General features: G+C 49.9%; 1 protein-coding gene across 1 annotated transcript; it reads left to right on the plus strand.

The window, feature by feature from the left end:
• The first annotated feature begins 4,875 nt into the window (after positions 1-4,875).
• On the plus strand, positions 4,876-8,927 carry Marveld1 (MARVEL domain containing 1). Its single transcript, NM_001401781.2, has 2 exons — positions 4,876-6,875; positions 8,037-8,927. Exon 1 carries the CDS (start codon positions 5,011-5,013, stop codon positions 5,530-5,532), a length of 522 nt encoding a protein of 173 aa, NP_001388710.1. The 5' UTR covers positions 4,876-5,010; the 3' UTR covers positions 5,533-6,875; positions 8,037-8,927.
• Positions 8,928-17,297: the final 8,370 nt, after the last annotated feature.

Below are 17,297 nucleotides of genomic sequence, written 5' to 3' on the forward strand. Positions count from 1 at the left end.
CAAGTCTTACAAAGGGAAACATTTCACTGGGGCTGGCTTACAGCTTCAGAGGTTCAGTCCGTTCTCATCACGGTGGGAAGCATGGCATCGTGCAGGCAGACTTGGTGCTGGAGGAGTCAAGAGTTCTACATCTTGATCTGCAGGCAGCCAGGAGGAGACTGTGTCTTCCACAGGCAGCCAGGAGAAGGCTCTCTTTCCACACTGGGTGGAGCTTGAGCATAAAGACCCACTCTACAGTGACACACTTCCTCCAACAAGGCTACACCTCCTAATAGTGCCACTCCCCATGGGCCAAGCATTCAAGCACACGAGTCTATGGGGGCCAAACATATCCCAAAAACTATGGTTTTCTAGCACTAGCACAATAAGGCAAATGTCCCGACAAACACCTGTAACTCCAGCTACAAGATGGGTAGATGTTACCATGCTCTGGCTTCCAGCCTATCAAAATGCAAGCCTCAGCTTCAGAGGACTCCGCTTCAGAGGAATTGGTAGAGAGTACCAGAGAACACCCGATGCTCTCTTGTGGCTTCTCTCTATGCATATATTCACACTTGCACACATATACCTGTGCGGAGCCCTACACAGACACGCATGTACACATGTTCAAATAAAACCTTTTGTTCTATGTCTGGGAAGAGCCACCATGGCCATGGCTACTTTTATAAAGGGAAGCATTTGACTGGGGGTTGCTTACAGTTTCCGAGGTTTAGTTCACTATCACAGTGGGTAGCATGGCGGCACAAAGGCAGACAGGATACTGGAGAAGTAGCTCAGAGTTCAACATCTAGAGCTGGGGTGGGGCGGGCAGGAAGAAAGAAAGACATCGGGCCTGGCTTGAGCATTTGAAACCTCAAAGCCCTCTCCTAGTGAAGTACCACACTTCCTCCAAAAAGACCACATGTACTCCAACAAGGCCACTTGTCCTAATCCTTTCAAGTAGTGCCACTCCCTGGTGACCAAGCATTCATATCTATGAGTCTATGGGGGCCATTCCTATTCAGACCATCACAGATATGGTTTTAAAAATAATTTAGAGAGATAGAGGGAGACACTCAGTGTCAACCTCTGGTTTCCACATACATGTATACCTTTTCGCAAACATTTAAACATGAACACACACACAATTAATGGGCAAATGATTTATCATTTTCTTTCCTTTTTATTTTGAGGGAGAGTTTTGTGTAGTCCAGGCTACCCTAGAACATGAGGTCCAGTGAAAGGCTCCATTAACACTCCTGGGTCTCTTGATGACATGGTATAGTGAGCCTCTGGGGACCTTGTGGCTTCTGCTCTAGTTCACTAACAACCCACGGAGTGAGCAGGGGCTGGGCTAAGACTGCCATTCAAATTCCTTTACCACGTGTCCAGGCCCAGACTATTGTCCCTAGCACCTGCTGCTATCCAGAATTCAGGCTCTTTGTGGCCTGGGGACCCCTTGAGGGGTTAGATGAGTAAGTCACCTAACTGCAAAACTCTTCTCCTCTATGGAGAAACATATTGCTTATCTCCCAGGTCTCAGGCTGCACACACACACAAAGAGGGATCGTATGTGTGCCTAGGTCTTGTATTCTAGGTATGCCTAGGGGAGACATCCGGCAAGCTCAGAGCCCCAGGGGATAGCCCCACCCGAAGTTTGTCTTCGGTTCCTTCTTGTTTCAGTACCACCCACCTTTCCTGACGCTTGTGACTGAAAAATTCCCCAGTCTTCCCGTCCTGTCACAACTCAGTCCTCTTTTGTAGTTTGCTTATAACCCTCCTTTACTTGACTTCTGTCCCTTAGCAACCAGGGAGTGCCCACACTTGAGAACAGGAATGAGTCCTCTTCCTTCCTTCAGTCTACATGTTTGCATCTGGCAAACATGAGTAGGACAGAATCAAAGCTTTTCTCTAAGACTGTATAGTTACACTTTTCCAGAGAGTCTGCTCCGCCTCCTCTTAGAATGTTTTCAAGATTCCAGGGGCTAAAAATAATCGTCCCAAAGCTTTTGAAAGAACTCTTCAATGTAAGGAGACCAGTGGAGACTCCTGAAGCTGAAAGTTCGTGTCCACCAGGTGGCGCCCTAACCCACACGTCTCCTGATTGCCCCCACCCTTTCTTTCTTTCTTTCTTTCTTTCTTTCTTTCTTTCTTTCTTTCTTTCTTTCTTTCTTTCTTTCTTTCTTTCTTTCTTTCTTTCTTTCTTTCTTTCTTTCTTTATTTATTTTGGTAAGATGGACGAATCCTTTCTCCTTCCTCTTCGTGTCAGTTGGCTTAGGCTCCCTGCTCATAGAAATGCCTTCAGCGGTCCAGCATCCAGATTCAGCTGATAGAAGCACGTTAGAGTCTCAACCATAGTCAAGGGCACCGAGCACATCCCTGCAGGGGCTGTCAGAACACGGGTTTTGATTCCAGTGTGACACAGACTCTGGGTCACTTTTCTGGGTCCCTGATAGAGTATCTGTAAACAGAACATGAGAATTATGTAAAAGTACTGGACTGTGGATGAGGAATCAGCTTCATCTGTGCTCTCCTGAGTCTCTAGCAGCTCCTGGAACAAGGTCAACTGCTTCGACACTCTGAACTCCTGTCCCTATTGGTGGATCAGAGCTAAGAACACCGTCAACTGGAGCAGTAAATACAATTTCTCGCCACAGGGCCTAACACAGTAAACATCCCCTTCCCCGAACCACACATATCTCACGGCCTTGGCCTCTAAAATGGTTCTCAGTATTTAATAAGCAAACACCATCTGCTTGCAGCATGAAATAACTTTACAGATGAAGTAATCGGGCACCGAGGGTTGGGCAATCCCTCCTCCATGCCTGACAGTGGCCTGAGCAATGGCAGCCTTAACTCAAAGGCTGTGCTGTCTTGTGTGGGTGTGTTACACACCACGATTTAAGCATTTATAATTATAATTATAATATATATTTGGAGCTTTCTTGAGTAGTGTGTACTCAAGTGTATACCAGGGTGGCAGTGATAGGCCGAAGCTCTTTTTCTCCAAAGGGGAACCGGGCTGCTGGTGAAGGGACCTGCTGTTCCAGGCCAAGGGGGTGGGGCTCTAAGTGTAGGATTCAATGTGGTCTGATGCAGGCATTGTCTTGTAGGCAAATGTGACTTGCTTAGGGTCTTAGCTGGGGTTTTATGGCTGTGAAGAGACATCATTCCCACTGAAAACTTGTTTAGTATCATGGCAAGAAGCATGGTGGCATCCAGGCAGACTTGGTGCTGGAGAAGGAGCTGAGAATTCTACATCTTGGTCTGCAGGCATTGGAAGGAGACTGTGTTACTGGGCATAGCTTGAGCATAGGAGACCTCAAAGTCTACCTCCACAGTGACACAGTCCTCCAAGAAGGCCACGCCTACTCCCACGGGGCTACACCTCCTAACAGTGCCACTTCCTATAGGCCAAGCGAAGAGTTTGTGGGGATTATACCTATTCCAATCACCACACTTAGGTCCAATATTGTTCCTGTAGCCAATTGGTAAGCAACTCCATGTATATGTACTCAGGTGTCTTATATGCCAGGCTCAGGAAAAGAGGGATAAGTCAGAATAGACCACAGTTTGTGATGTAGCAGACTCAGAACTACTGCAGGAGGATGATTCTAATGGAGGCCCAGACAAGCAAATAATTGTCAGTGTGGGAATGGAGTGTGGGAAACCAGTAAGTGCTTAAACTGGATGTTGTCTGCTGGCTAAGGAGTGTCTGGAAAATAAAGGGTGTTCTGAGATCATGTGGGAAACTTGCAAGAAGTGACAGAGTTTGGGCATGGGTTGGGGAAGGAAGTGGAAAAAACCCAAGAAATTGGAAGTTGGTTGGGGACAGATTATGTAATATGCCACATTGACAAGACACAGCTCTGTGCTGTGTTTGGAACAGCCAGGTCAGCTTTGTAACATTGCCGAAGCCCAAAGGTTGACTCCTTGGTGGGGTGGGAGAGAAGAGACATCAGCAGCCATCACCGGTGCCCTGGCCTGAAACCCTGTAGGCTTCAGGACAATGAAGAAAATGGGTGCTCTCATGTCTTGTGTCCTAGGAGGCTTACATGAGAATACACATTAAGCATGGACCCTGAGATACCAACAAACCTTGGCACCGTCGGGCTCCTTGCCATCGAGAGCATATAGGAGAAGTCATTTTTCAGACCTAAGCTTGTCCTGACCATGTTAGGTGACATATTTTTAATCTAAGCAAGACGAGGAGGTGGCCAGGAAGGAATGGTCAAAATGTTTGGCGTGGCTATGCTCTGTACACAGTGGTGAGGCAGCTGGGCCTCCAGCGAGTGATGGTTTCTTACTCTGACCAAGAGACCTTCGTGGCAAGACAGTCTGAGGCTAATTTTGGACAGGACGAGTTTGTGGGGGGGGGGGGCGAGTGCGGGGTACTGAGGGTGTCCCAGTGAGAACAGCTGTCAGTTCAGACCTCCTCCTCACTCAGGCTTGCCCGAACGCCTCTATGGAAGAGAATTATGTCTCCAGTCTCCTGTGACAGGAGAGAGGGTTAATCAAGGAGGTCTAGTCACAGGCTGGGAGGACACTGTCGTAGCTTCCTTCTCGAAGACCTAAGATCAACCAGGCCTGCAAAACAGGGAGGGCTGAGGTTGCTCCAGATATGGCAAACTTGGCCCAGCAGCCTGGGCAGAAGGCCTGTCATGGGGTAAGGGGTATGGGCATTCAGTCCCAGCTTAGAACGAAGGAATGGGAGCAGAGGAGAAGGGGAGGGGGTAGCCAGGGTGGAGGGCGCGACGGCAGGAAGCCCGGAGGCGCGAGCAGGGGTGGAGACCAACGAGAGGGACGGCCAAAGAGCGGGTAGGAGGGCTGGAGAGAGGGAGAAAGAGGAGGAGAGAGGGGAGGAAGGGTGCTGACGAGAAGCAGCGCAAAAGACTCGGAGTAGAGTGAGGAGGGCAGGCCTCAGCGGGAGCAGCGGGAGCACCGGGGCCGGGCCGCCCCCGCGAGCAAGGCGCCGCCATTCCGCTGCTCGGGGCGCCGCCGCCGCCGCCACCGCCACCGCGTCCGGGGGCCATGCTCCCGCCGCCCCCGCGCCAGCCGCCACCCCAGGCGCGCACGGCCCGCGGCTCCCTGCGCCTGCAGCGGGCTTTTCTGCGCGGGCCGCTGGGAGTGCTGCGGCTGCTGCAGCTGCTGGCCGGAGCCGCCTTCTGGATCACCATCGCGACCAGCAAGTACCAGGGCCCAGTGCACTTCGCGCTCTTCGTGTCGGTGCTCTTCTGGCTTCTCACTCTGGGGCTCTACTTCATCACGCTGCTGGGCAAGCAGGAGCTGGTGCCCGTGCTGGGCTCGCGCTGGCTCGTGGTCAACGTGGCGCACGACCTGCTGGCGGCCGCCCTCTACGGGGCCGCGACGGGCATCATGATCGACCAGACGCAGCGCCACAGCTACTGCAACCTCAAGAGTTACCGGCTGCCCTGCGCCTACCATGCCTTCCTGGCGGCCTCTGTCTGCGGGGGTCTCTGCCTCGGCCTCTACCTGCTCTCGGCACTCTACGGCTGCTGCCGTCGCTACCAGGGCAAGGAGGAGGTGGTGTGAGGCCACCCGCTCCACCGCGGCCCAGATCGGTGCGGCGATCCCTCCCGAGCCCTTCCTGCCGCCGCCCCGTGCCGGTGCTCCCCTGCACCCTCTCCCTGCCTGCGTTTCCACTGCCCGCGCCCTGGATCCCCGACGTTCAGTTCTAGTCTGACTGCTGTGGCTCAGCTCAGCCCAGATATCAGCTTCCAGGGACTCGCGCAGCCATCCCAGGCGCCGACGCACACACCCAGTTGGGCCGCTCCAGGCGAAGCCTGGAAGTCCCTTTCCCCATTCCCTGTCGAGAGCTAGACGTGGACAGGCGCCGCCGCGTAGATCCGGGGGAGGCTCTCAAATTGAAAACAGTCTTTGGACTGCGCCACTGCCCCCTCCCTCCTGCCCTGCAGGAAGAGCATCCCTTCCCTGCCCCCTCTTCCAGCCATGGATGGTGTAGAATGCAGTCAGGCAGCTGCAAGTGGAGCTGGGGACAGGCCTTAGCTAGCTGTAGTTTGGCTCTCTCCCTGCACAGCCCTACGACTTCAACGAAGTCTTTGGGTGGGGTCACCTACGGGAGTGGCGGATAGCAAAGGCCCGCAGGCTATACCTTACTTAACGACGCAAGTCTTCTCTACGCCTTTATCCTTGGCGTTCATCCAGACTGGGCCAAATGTACTAACTTCCCTGGCCTCTCAGGTGTCACTCACCAGCTTCTGCTGCACCCCACCTTTAAATATGTTTTCACTGGGGATCCCACGTGACCGACGGCGACTGTTAAGGTGCCTCTTTGGGAACCCAGATCCTGCTCTTAGGAACAGCTGTTTTAAGATTACAACCACACTCTTTCCTCTAAATCAGCGAGTTGTCTAGGGAGCCCTTCGTGTGTTACCTCCAAAAGGTTTAGAAGGTAAATGGGTCTGTCACTGGTGCTGCCTTCCCTGCACAGACTCACAATGTTTGTTAGCATAATGAGGTCTCTGAGAAATCCCAGAGGTATCACGGCCACACGTGGTAATTCAGTTTACTGGACTATTCCCACCACAAGACTGCGCCTATGCTTTCTTGGTCATTCCCTCAGGTTGACCCATTGAAGATTAGGAAGCTCCTCTTCCCCTGAGAATTTCTCTAACTGGGTGTCCACCCAATGACAAACAAGCTAGAGACCCACTTCCCAGCCAGAGACCTGAGAACAGTTGAATACTGGTTCACATTGTTGGAACACGAAGCCAAGGATAACCAGATGGTGTCCGAGTCCAAAGGACAGTCGCTTGTAAGAGATCTTGGCACTGACTGAGCAGATGGCGGGTGAGTTCTGCCACCAAATTGAGAACTGCCTGGACCTGGGGTGGACAGCCGGTGCCACCTCTAAGGTAAGGAAGGCATTTTGGATAACCGGGAAGTGCCATAGGCCTCTAGTAGGGAGCATGGGGCCACCTCCTCTTCCAAACTGAAAGCAACTTCATTCACAGTGTCTGAAGAGCAGCTCTGATACCTACAAGGGCCAGGGATGAGCAGCAGCCCTGATACCCAGGGATGTTGGGTCCTAACTCAAGCTCAGCTTTCTCTGGGAACACAAGACATAGGACATGGAAGCCAGAGCTCCTGTCCAGTTCAAAGAGCACCTGACAAAGAGCCACACCCCAGTCCCCGCAAGTGCATTTTCCAAGCTCAGTGGCAGAGGTGGGATTGTCTGCGGCTATTATGAAGGCTGGAGTGGAGTATAAATTTTATGTAGCACTCACTATAGCCCTACTGCCTGGGCACACTGCTTGAATGCATGTATTCTTTGTATACTTTTGTGAGATCCCCAAGTCCCCTTGGCGATGAGTGATGGAGGTTGACTTTGAACCCTCACAGTCCAGTTTCTTCAGTACCAGGCTATGTAGTAAGGGTCAGTACATATTTGATACAGCTAATACTTTTTCTGAGGCTAAGGTATGGCTTGGTGGTGCCATAATGTACAATATGTATGAGGTCCCTGGTTCAGGACCCAGCATCAGAAGTGTTTTTTTCCTAAATTGGTTAAAAAAAAAAAAAAAAAAAAGCAGGTCCTAAAACTTACCCCCCTATAACCAGCTTTAAGAGCAGTTTGGTGGCAGTGAGAACAGTCACACAGCGTAGCCATCACCACCGTGTGCCTCCAGAGTGTTTCTCATCTTGCAAAACAGAAAGTTCGTACCCACTGGGCTTATGGGAGTTTGAGCTTGTACAGGCACGTAATCCTAGGGTGCTGGAGTTTATGGAGGGTGGATTATGAGTTCAAGGCCAGCCTGGGCTACGTAGTTCCAGGCCAGCCTCAGTCATGGGGTAAGACCCTATCCTCCAAAGAAACAAAACAACAAGAAGGTCTGTTGTTGTTTGTTTTTTTCCTCTGGGAAATCCCACAGCATGACCTCCTGTGCTCGTCTGCTGTCCAGCTCCACAGAGAGTGATTTTCCCTCCCTTACAACCAGAGACAGTAGTAGTCTGTGCCTGGGGTGAGCTTTGCTGGGACACCGTGGTAGCCAGTGACTTTTGTTCTTATGTTGCAGGTTTCCATGTTGCTGGGGCATGTTGCTCGAAGATTCCCAGAGCCAGCAGAATGCTACAGCCCTCCCTGATTGGCTGAACTGGTCTGCCTGGGACCAGCAGCAGGTTTGGGAGTCTTTGCTGTTGCGGTGGGGAACAAGCAGCCTCTTGCACACCATCTGGTGGAAGAGCCATGGGAGAGAAGACTGGTTTCCTTCTTGATGGTAGAGGATTCCCAAGCTCCTGTGTTATAATTTAGGCACAAGATCTGGTCACTTGGGACAGAATTCTGCCCGCCTCCCATTCCCTAAACGATGGGCCTCAGTTCTAGCTCCCATTCTTTACCTGGTTGCCTCTTTTAGATCACTGTCTAAGCTCAGGTCCAGCCCCCTCAGGATCTCCTCAGGCCCAGTGCTCTGGGTCTGAGGCCAGCCAACCTTACTCAGGAGCACACATCTTGGCCTTTCTGATGCCTCATATACCCCGTTGTGCCTGTAGCATTCTGGGGCTCTCTAGCTCTTCTCGGTGTGCCTTCCAGCTTTGCTTCTAACAGCTTGGTGATGTGAGAAGCACAGATAAGACTATTATGACACCCACCTTTCCTCAAATGGCATAGTATGATCACCCTGATGTGGCCCAGAGCACTTGGAAACTGGCAGTACTCTCCCTGGCTTACCTCTCTGACAACCAGGACTGGGGCCAAGCCAAGACCACCCAGACAGCTCCCAACCATAAATCTGGGGCTTCTTGTGGGCCCGGGAGACAATTTCTACATTGTGTACGAAGGCCACGCAGGGGTGGGTTTTGGTGTAGGGAGGGTGGTTAGAGAGAGGGGCCATGTGCCTTATCCAGTAGTGTATTCAAGGTTACCCCAGTATGCTTTTTCGGAATAAAGTTTGTTTTGTCTGATCTTGTGTTTGGGTCTCACCTCCTGGTCCTCTGTGGTAACTTTCCGCTGGCTTCCCCCAGCACTCAACCCTTGCCTTCTGAGAGAGAAGGGAACGTGAGCTCACAGCTTTCCACTGTGGCTAGTCAGGGTCTGAGGACAGGATCCAGAAGAAACACTCTGTTTTGGGTTGATACTGAAGGGAACCTGTCTCCTTCCTGTCTGCTCTCTTCTGGCCCCTGTTTATGAGTGGCATTCCCTGTCAGGCTGGGAGTGACTCTTGTAGAGCCAGCGGGGCTCTGTTCTGGTCCAGCCCCATCATACAGAGGAGGAGTTAGTCCAGAGCACAGAGGCAGCAGTGTCTAATGCCATATGAGAAAACTTGGAGGCGCCTGGGGCTCAGGCCTGGTTTTTTTCCTGCTGTGTCTGGCCCGTGGCCCTGACCCCCCAGAGGTTATTGGCTGTTCCATGCAGACGGAGATGCCCCGGAATATTGAGACTTGGAGCAGAAGGGAGCTGTGTCTTGGGCTCCTCCTGCTGCTGAAAAATGGGATTCGGCCATCAGAGCATTAAGTCACTGGGGGCAGTGCTAGCTGGGATCTGATGCCAGATTTGCTCCCAGCCTGCCTGCTCTTCCCGAGCCCCTTCTCCAGAGTCACAGTAAGTGGCATGGGCACATGCCCACCTCCCTTCTCTGTTTGTTTTGGTTTGGGATTTCCAGGGTGAAGGTTTGTGTCACTTGCTGCTGCACCCCTGTCTTCTCTCCTCTTGTCTACTTCTTTGTGTGCTTGTGTGTGCACACGTACGGCTAAACGCTCATGGAGACCAACTTCGAATGTCTTCCTCATCTTCCTCAATTGTAAAGACTTGCAGTCTCACCATGTAGTTCTGGCTGGGATAGAACTGGTTATGTAGACCAGGCTAGCCTCAAAGTTAGAGTGATCCACCTGCCTCTGCCACCACACCGGGTTTCGACCTTATCTCTTTAGATATGTTTATTTCATTTTATGTGTACGAGTGTTTTGTTCCCATGTATGACTATATTGAAATATTTTTGTTGGGGGTTTTCTGCCCCACTCTCTCCCATTTAGCTCATCACACAGAAACACCAGAGTTTATTAATAAGCTACATACCTAAACTGGACAGGTCCCGAGACTATCCTAACCCCGCTAGGTTATTGATAACCAGGTAAATGCCCTGTTACTCGCCAACTGAATCTTGCTCTGCTTATGACTGTCCTCAAGGAGAGCTTCTTTTGGCCACATCCTGCCTTACAGCAACCTCCTCCTTCTCTCTCCTCTCTCCTTCTCCTCCTGGTCTCTACCTGAGACCCCACACTTGATCTCAAGTTCCGCCTTCCCAACCTCTCTGCCCAGTCATAAGGTTCAGCCTTTTATTAACCAGTCAGGGATTATTGGGGAGCATTTTTTAATATTAGTTAATTAATTAATAAATTAGTTAATACAGTGCCCCAAGGTCAGGTTACAATCAGGACAGGAGCACAGAACTCAGCTTCTGAATACACAGCGCATGGGCTGGAGAGATGGCTCAGCGGTTAAGAGCACCCGACTGCTCTTCCAGAGGTCATGAGTTCAATTCCCAGCAACCACATGGTGGCTCACAACCATCTGTAAAGAGATCTGATGCCCTCTTCTGGTGTGTCTGAAGACAGCTACAGTGTACTTATATATAATGAATACACAGCGCACAAGACCAACCCCAACAACTGGGTATCTTGTCCATCCCAGAACCAGAAAGGTGGATGCTTGTGAACGACCATGCAGGGGCTGGAAACAAACCTGGGCCCTTTGCAAGACCATCACGTGCTCTTCTTACCTGCTGAGCCATCACTTCATTCTTCTGAAGCTGGGTCGCTCTCACTGAACCTGAAGCCACCAATTGGCTAGGTCAGCTGTCCAGCACGCCCTAGGGATCTTCCGGTCTCTGCCTTCTCATCTCTGGGATTCCAGGTCTTAGTCTGGGTGATGGACACCTGAGCTCAGGTCCTCACGCGTGCACACCGAGCTCCTTATGGACTGAGCCATCTTCCCAGGTCCTTACATTTCTCAGACAAAACTAAAAGTTACGCGGATTCTCACAAGGGTCCCGGAAACCTGCTTGCATGGTTACTGTGGTTCCCTGTTCTGCCTCTCCTCTTAGGATGTCCGGGCGCCGCTACACTCGCTCTGAGAGAGCAGGGCAGAATGGTTTTGGGTTGGGTGGGGTCCGAAGTCGGCCTCTTCCATCAGGGAGTGAGAAGCTGCTGTTCCACTGTCCGATGCCTGCTGTCAGCCAAGCCAGGAGTGAGTGAAGAGGAGTCCAGTATGAGCAGGATTCCAGTCCGGTTGATGAGTGAAGTGGGTGGGGGAAGGCCTTCTCCGAACATCTTTAATGAAGCAGCTCTCTGAGATGATCTTAGCTTGTTCGTTGTTTTGTTTTTGTCTTTGTTTTTTAAATTGGGATTAGATTTGAACGTGTACATCGAGGGAAAGATGTAAGTATACCCACAGAGGGAAAAGTTGGCTCAAAGATAAGGCTACTGAGATGCCTCAACAGCGCGTATGTGACTGACTGCTGCGTATGTGACTACGTGGTTGGAGATGGTCCACGCACATACCCTGAGGCAGACACGCAAACAGGGAAGGAGCTAGCTAGCTCTACTCACGCCAGTCTCAAGTTCTGAGATTTCTGGGGTTTGAACTTGCTCTCCCTTGCCAATTCTGTGCCAACTCCTCTGGTGGCAAGATCCACACCCCTGCTGGGCTTCTTTTTTTTTTTTTTTTTAAGATTTATTTATTTATTATATATAAGTACACTGTAGCTGTCTTCAGACACACCAGAAGAGGGCATCAGACCTCATCATAGATGGTTGTGAGCCACCATGTGGTTGCCGGGAATTGAACTCAGGACCTCTGGAAGAGCAGTCAGTGCTCTTAGCCGCTGAGCCATCTCTCCGGCCCCCTGCTGGGCTTCTTAATCCTAGTAGAGGGTCAACACCTATTATTGCCTCTGCCCCTGTAGAAAAAAATGGAGCCTTGTGGAAGGAAGGGCCTTGTCCAAGCTCACACAGCTGACTGCTGACTGGCAGAGAAGCAGAACGCCTCTTAACCCCTTGTTGTCCTTGGTAGGCTTTGAAACCTAAATGGAGTTTGGTTTTCCATATTTGAGGTCAAGTGCTTAGCTGGGGAGGGGGTGGGTGTCACATGCCTTTAATACTAGCACACAGGAGACAGAGGCAGGAGGATCTCTGAGTTCAAGGTCTGCCTGGTCTACAGTAAGTTCTAGGACAACCAAGGCTACACAGAGAAACCCTATCTCTAAGGTGGCAGGTGGGGGCTGCTGTGCTTTGGCACCCTCTCCCCCCTTTTAGAATTGTGGTATGTCTGTGTGTTTTGGATAAGTGGCTCTTTGAAATAAGACACCACTTTCTCAGTCTGGGAAATCCCAGAGGGTTGCTCGCTTTTTTCCCATTCTTTTTTCTATGTGGGGGGTAAGAAAGATTTAGTAAGCTGCCATTTTTAAGCATAAAGGGAAGAAGCAGGGATATGAAAGAGAAAACTCTGGTTAATGTGGTTTATAATGTATTTGTTGTTTCTTTTCTTCCCTCCCCCCCCCCTTTTCTTTTTTTACAATATTTGGAGAATAAAATAACTAATATAGCATTTAGTTAAAAATATGTATGTATTAATTAGGGTTACCATTTCTGTGATGAAACATTATGACCAAAAGCCAGCTGGGCAGGAAAGGGTTTATTTTGCTTACACTTAACAGGTAGGGAAGATGGGTCAGGAACTCAAGGCAGGAACTTAGAGGCAGGAACTCAAGGCAGGAACCCAGAGGCAGGAACTCAAGGCAGGAACCCAGAGGCAGGAACTCAAGGCAGGAACCCAGAGGCAGGAACTCAAGGCAGGATCTGCAAGGCAGGAACCCAGAGGCAGGGGCTGAAGCAGAGCCACAGAGAGAGCCGCTTACTTGCTTGTTCCCTCAGGGCTTGCTCAGCCTACTTTTTTATTGAACCAGGGACCACCAGCTCAGGGGTGCTACCATGAACAATGGGCAAGGCCACCCCACATTAAACACTAAGAAAATGTACTATAGACTTGTTTATAGACCAACTTTAAGAAGGCATTTTCTTTTTCATTTTCTCTCTTTCTTTCTTTCTTCCTTTCTTTCTCTCTTTCTTTCTTTCTTTCTTTTTGTTTTTTTTTTGTTGTTGTTTTTTTCTTTCTTTTTGTTATTTCCAGACAGAACTTGTCTGTGCAGCCCCGACTGTCCTGGAACTCGTTCTGTAGACCAGTCTGGCCTCAAACATGGAGGGAGAGCTGTAGTGATGTGGTATAGTAAAGCCTTTATGTCTGGCTTTGAGTGAAATGTTTCAGCAAAACCTTTGCTATGTTTAGATCAATCAGTAGAGGCTGAGAAGTTGTTATGAGATTGAACTTTGAAGAAATGTTGTCTCTCTAGAGAGTCTGTACTTGGTGCTATGTGAGAGCTTGCTGTTGGGGTAATCTTGGTCCTGAGCCACCCCTGGCAAACCTGGAGTTCTTACTTTTGACTATGGTCCAAAGGGACCGAGATTTGTGTGGAGGTCTGTTCTCAGGGGCAACAAGGGCAAGAGAACTTAGATAGTTGGAACCTTTCCCAGCCCCAATTAACCTTGTATGATGTTTAAATAAAGTGACTAGAGTGAGCTAGCTGGATGTCAGTCTTCCCGAGAGAGAGGCTGTACCTCTCTGCTCCTTCAGGAAAACGAAGTCTTAGCGTCTTGGTGAGCACCTAGGACCAGCATCAATCAATATCGATGCCTTCCAAATGCTGGAATTAAAGGGATGCACCACCTCCACCCGGCCAGAAGGCATTTTCTTAATTGTGAGTCCTTTTGGTAAATGACTCTAGCATGTGTCAAGTTGACATAAAACTAGCCAGTGCAACAGCAATATCTGATCATTGAAAACATATTTAAATTTATATTTTTTCATTATTGTGTATGATGTATGTGGGTACATAAGTCAGAGTCTGAGTGTGAGGCCAGAGGACAACTTTGAGGAATTGATTCTCTCATTTCATCTTTCCATAGGTTCCTGGGATCAGACTCAAGTTGTGGGTTTGTGAGGCAAGCAATTTTACCTGCTGAGCCAACTCCGTGGCCCCTTATTTACTTACTGTAGCCTAAGATGGCCCCAAGTTGGCTTTCCTTCCCTTTCCAAGCGCTGGGATTACAGGCACACATCAAGCATGTTTACGTGTTGCTGGATTGAACCGAGTGCGTGGTGCCTGGTGCGGTACCCATGTTGATAGAGATATTAACTGCACTTCATCCTCAGCCCCTGTAAGTGGCCAGTTTTATGTTAATTTGACACAAGCCAGCATCATCAGAGGAGGCAGCCTCAATTGAGAAAACACCTCCATAAGGTTGAGCCATAGGCAAGCCTGTAGGTCATTTTCTTAATTAATGATTGGATGGGACAGGGCCCTGCCCATCATGGATGGCATCACTGGGCTGATGATCTTTGGTTCTATAAGAAAGCAGGCTGAGCAAGCCATGAAGAGCAAGCCCTCTTCCACGGCATCTGCATCAGCTCCTTCCTCCCAGGTTTCTTCCCTGGGCCAGTTCCTGTTGTAACTTCCTTCGATGAGGAACAGTGCTGTGGAATCATAAACTGAATAAACCCTTTTCTCCCCAGGTGGCTTTGGCCATGGTGTTTCATCACAGAAATGGTAATCCTTGTTGTGTTTTATAAAAAGATAAGGAGAGAAGGGATATGTTTGGTGTCTCGGTACGGTGTAGGGGAAGGGGGTGCCTTTGGGGGCCCATGCTGAGGCATCCCTTACCCCTCTGAGGTACCAGCCACTACCAGGTATGGTATAGAACAGAGTTTATTCAGGGTATGGGGAGGGGAGTTGAGAGGGCAGTGGAGACAGAGAAAGGCAGGGAGGGAGGAAGAGAGAGAGAGAGAGAGAGAGAGAGAGAGAGAGAGAGAGAGAGAGAGAGAGAGAGAGAATAGAGAGAGGGAGTAGAGAAATAGAGGCCAGCCATGAGCATGTGGAGAGAGAGGGCAGAGGGGAGTGGGAAGAGGGTAAGGGAGCAGGAGCAAGAGCAGGAGAGCAAGAGAGAGGGGAGGGGCAAGCAGCTCCTTTAGAGGGAGTCAGGCACACCTGGTTGTTGCCAGGTAACTGTGGGGTGGAGCCTAGGCGAAAGGCCAACAACCCTAAGACAACCCCTATTTAAAAAATTACTTTTAATTATGTATATGAGTGTGGGGATGTCCAGGTGAGGGTGTTTACTGGCTCTCCTGAAGCTACAGTTACAGATGGTTATCAGCGCAGAAGTGGGCGCTGGGAACAAACTCTGGTCCGCTGCAAGAGCAGTCAAAGCTCTTAACCACTGAGTGATGTCTGCAGCCTCCCAGTAGACAAGCTTTCCCCTAACCATCCGCATGTTACTGGTGTGGAGAGCCGCCTATCAAAACGGGACAAAAACTGTTGGAACAGAGGATTTTATTCAAGTTTGGGGTTGGAAAATGGGGTAGTGTTCTGCTTCATAGAAAAGCATTCCCGGGGTTGGGGATTTAGCTCCGGGGGGGGGGGAGCATTCCCCATTTTCAAAATGGGGAGCTTTGATGGGATGATGGGGGAGTATTCATGTGCTTTGAAAGGTTGGAAATCTCTTGGTTTCCAAGGTTTTTCCCCATAAGTACTTGGAAGGATTTGTAGAGTGGAGACTGTCTTTTTTCTTTGAAATTTCCCTTCTGGCTTCTGGCTCAATGGTTTGAAACATTTGTTGCTCTTTCGGAGGACCCAAGATCAGTTTCCCAGCCCTCACATTGTGGCTCCAGTTCTAGGGGATCTGACCCCCTCTTCTGACCTCCTCAGGCACCAGGCATGCACGTGGTCTGCATATACACATTCAACCAAAACACTTATACAACAAAATAAAGTGATTTTAAAAAGAAATGTCCCTTTGCCCGATGTGTAGAGCTCCTGTTGCAAGAGGGAAGAAAATGGTGTCAGGCAGAGGAGGAGGAAGTGTTGCTTAAGGACTCTTCCTGGCACTTGGAGTAGCAGAGAGGGAAGGACCAGCTCATCCTGAGGAGCAGCAGAAGAGCGATTGGCAGGGGCTTTATTTACATGCATTTCCTATCAAAGCCAGCTAAGGAAGTGCTAGTGCTTCCTGGTACACACGGCTCCTTTATGAGTTCATTTGTGTTTCCCTCTGTAATTTCTAGCCTGTTCTGTTACACAAAAACTTCCCCCATATAAAGTTCATTTGAGCTTATTTCTGTCCCGAGCCGGAAGGACTGTAAAGAAAACCAGCTATTACAAATCTGGATTACATCAACTTTTCTCTTCCTAGTTGAGCGGGATGCTAGAGTTCCCTTCAGGTTAGGGGCTCCCTCAGTGTACTGAGCCCAGCGCTCCTGCTCCTGGGTGCTAGTTCCTGTCTGCCAGATGTGCAGAGACTACCCTGAACCCAGACAATCCTTCAGTGTAACCACTTGGCCTGCCCGCAACCTTCTTCTTCCTCAGTCCTGCCTGCCTTGCTCAGGCTCCTCAAAACCCCTTCTGTGGTTCCCGAGCAGTTAACATAGCTGACTCTCTTTCAGTCAGGTCAATCCAATGAGTGTTAGTTGGTCTGGTCTTAGGCCATTTTCAAAGCCTCTGTGGATCAGAACTTCATCATTCAGCCAATGGGGAGAAGGCTGTGCCTCCCTTACTGGACGTAGAAAGAGCATCGTGAGATGCTGACCAGACCACAGATCAGAGGGCCTGGCAATGAAATCTATATAGCTCTGCTGGAAGCAGAATGGCTGCTCTCTACCTTGCAGAATAAAAGCAGAGCCCATATCATGCCCCATAGTTTGTAGTGATGAGGAATGTTAATTTTCTTCTGCCCAAGGCACCATGCCTCTTCCCCACCCGAGAGATGACAGTCTTAGCATCTACAGGTGGTTGGAGGTGCACTGCTTTCCTGTAGCCTGAGGTCCCTCTTTGTCCCCTCCTGTTGTTCCCTCGCAATCCCCTGCCTTGTCTCTATCTCCAAACGTATCTTCTCTGGCCTTCTTTCAGCTAGCAAAGGACTTGTTCTCATGAAGACCTTATCTGGGGGGCGGAGGGGGGGGAGTAGCCTCTGACCTCAGCTGCCATTAATAGAAAGGCCTTAGGAGTTGGTTTATATGTTTTTATCTATCTTGAGACTTATCTGGGCAAAGGGAACTGTTTTCAGTCACCTAGCTGGTACATATCTTCCCTCTGCACACGATTTTTCTGCTTCTCAGATAATCAGTGGTCGAATGTATCAGCTGTTTGCTGTCTCCTCCCTGGGTCCCTGGAAACTAGTAAATTTCTTGCTGCGTTTGACTTTTCAATTTAATTTTATAGGTATGGGTTTTTGCCTGC

This window comes from Rattus norvegicus, chromosome 1 (assembly GCF_036323735.1).
Source record: "Rattus norvegicus strain BN/NHsdMcwi chromosome 1, GRCr8, whole genome shotgun sequence".
NCBI classification, from domain to species: domain Eukaryota; kingdom Metazoa; phylum Chordata; class Mammalia; order Rodentia; family Muridae; genus Rattus; species Rattus norvegicus.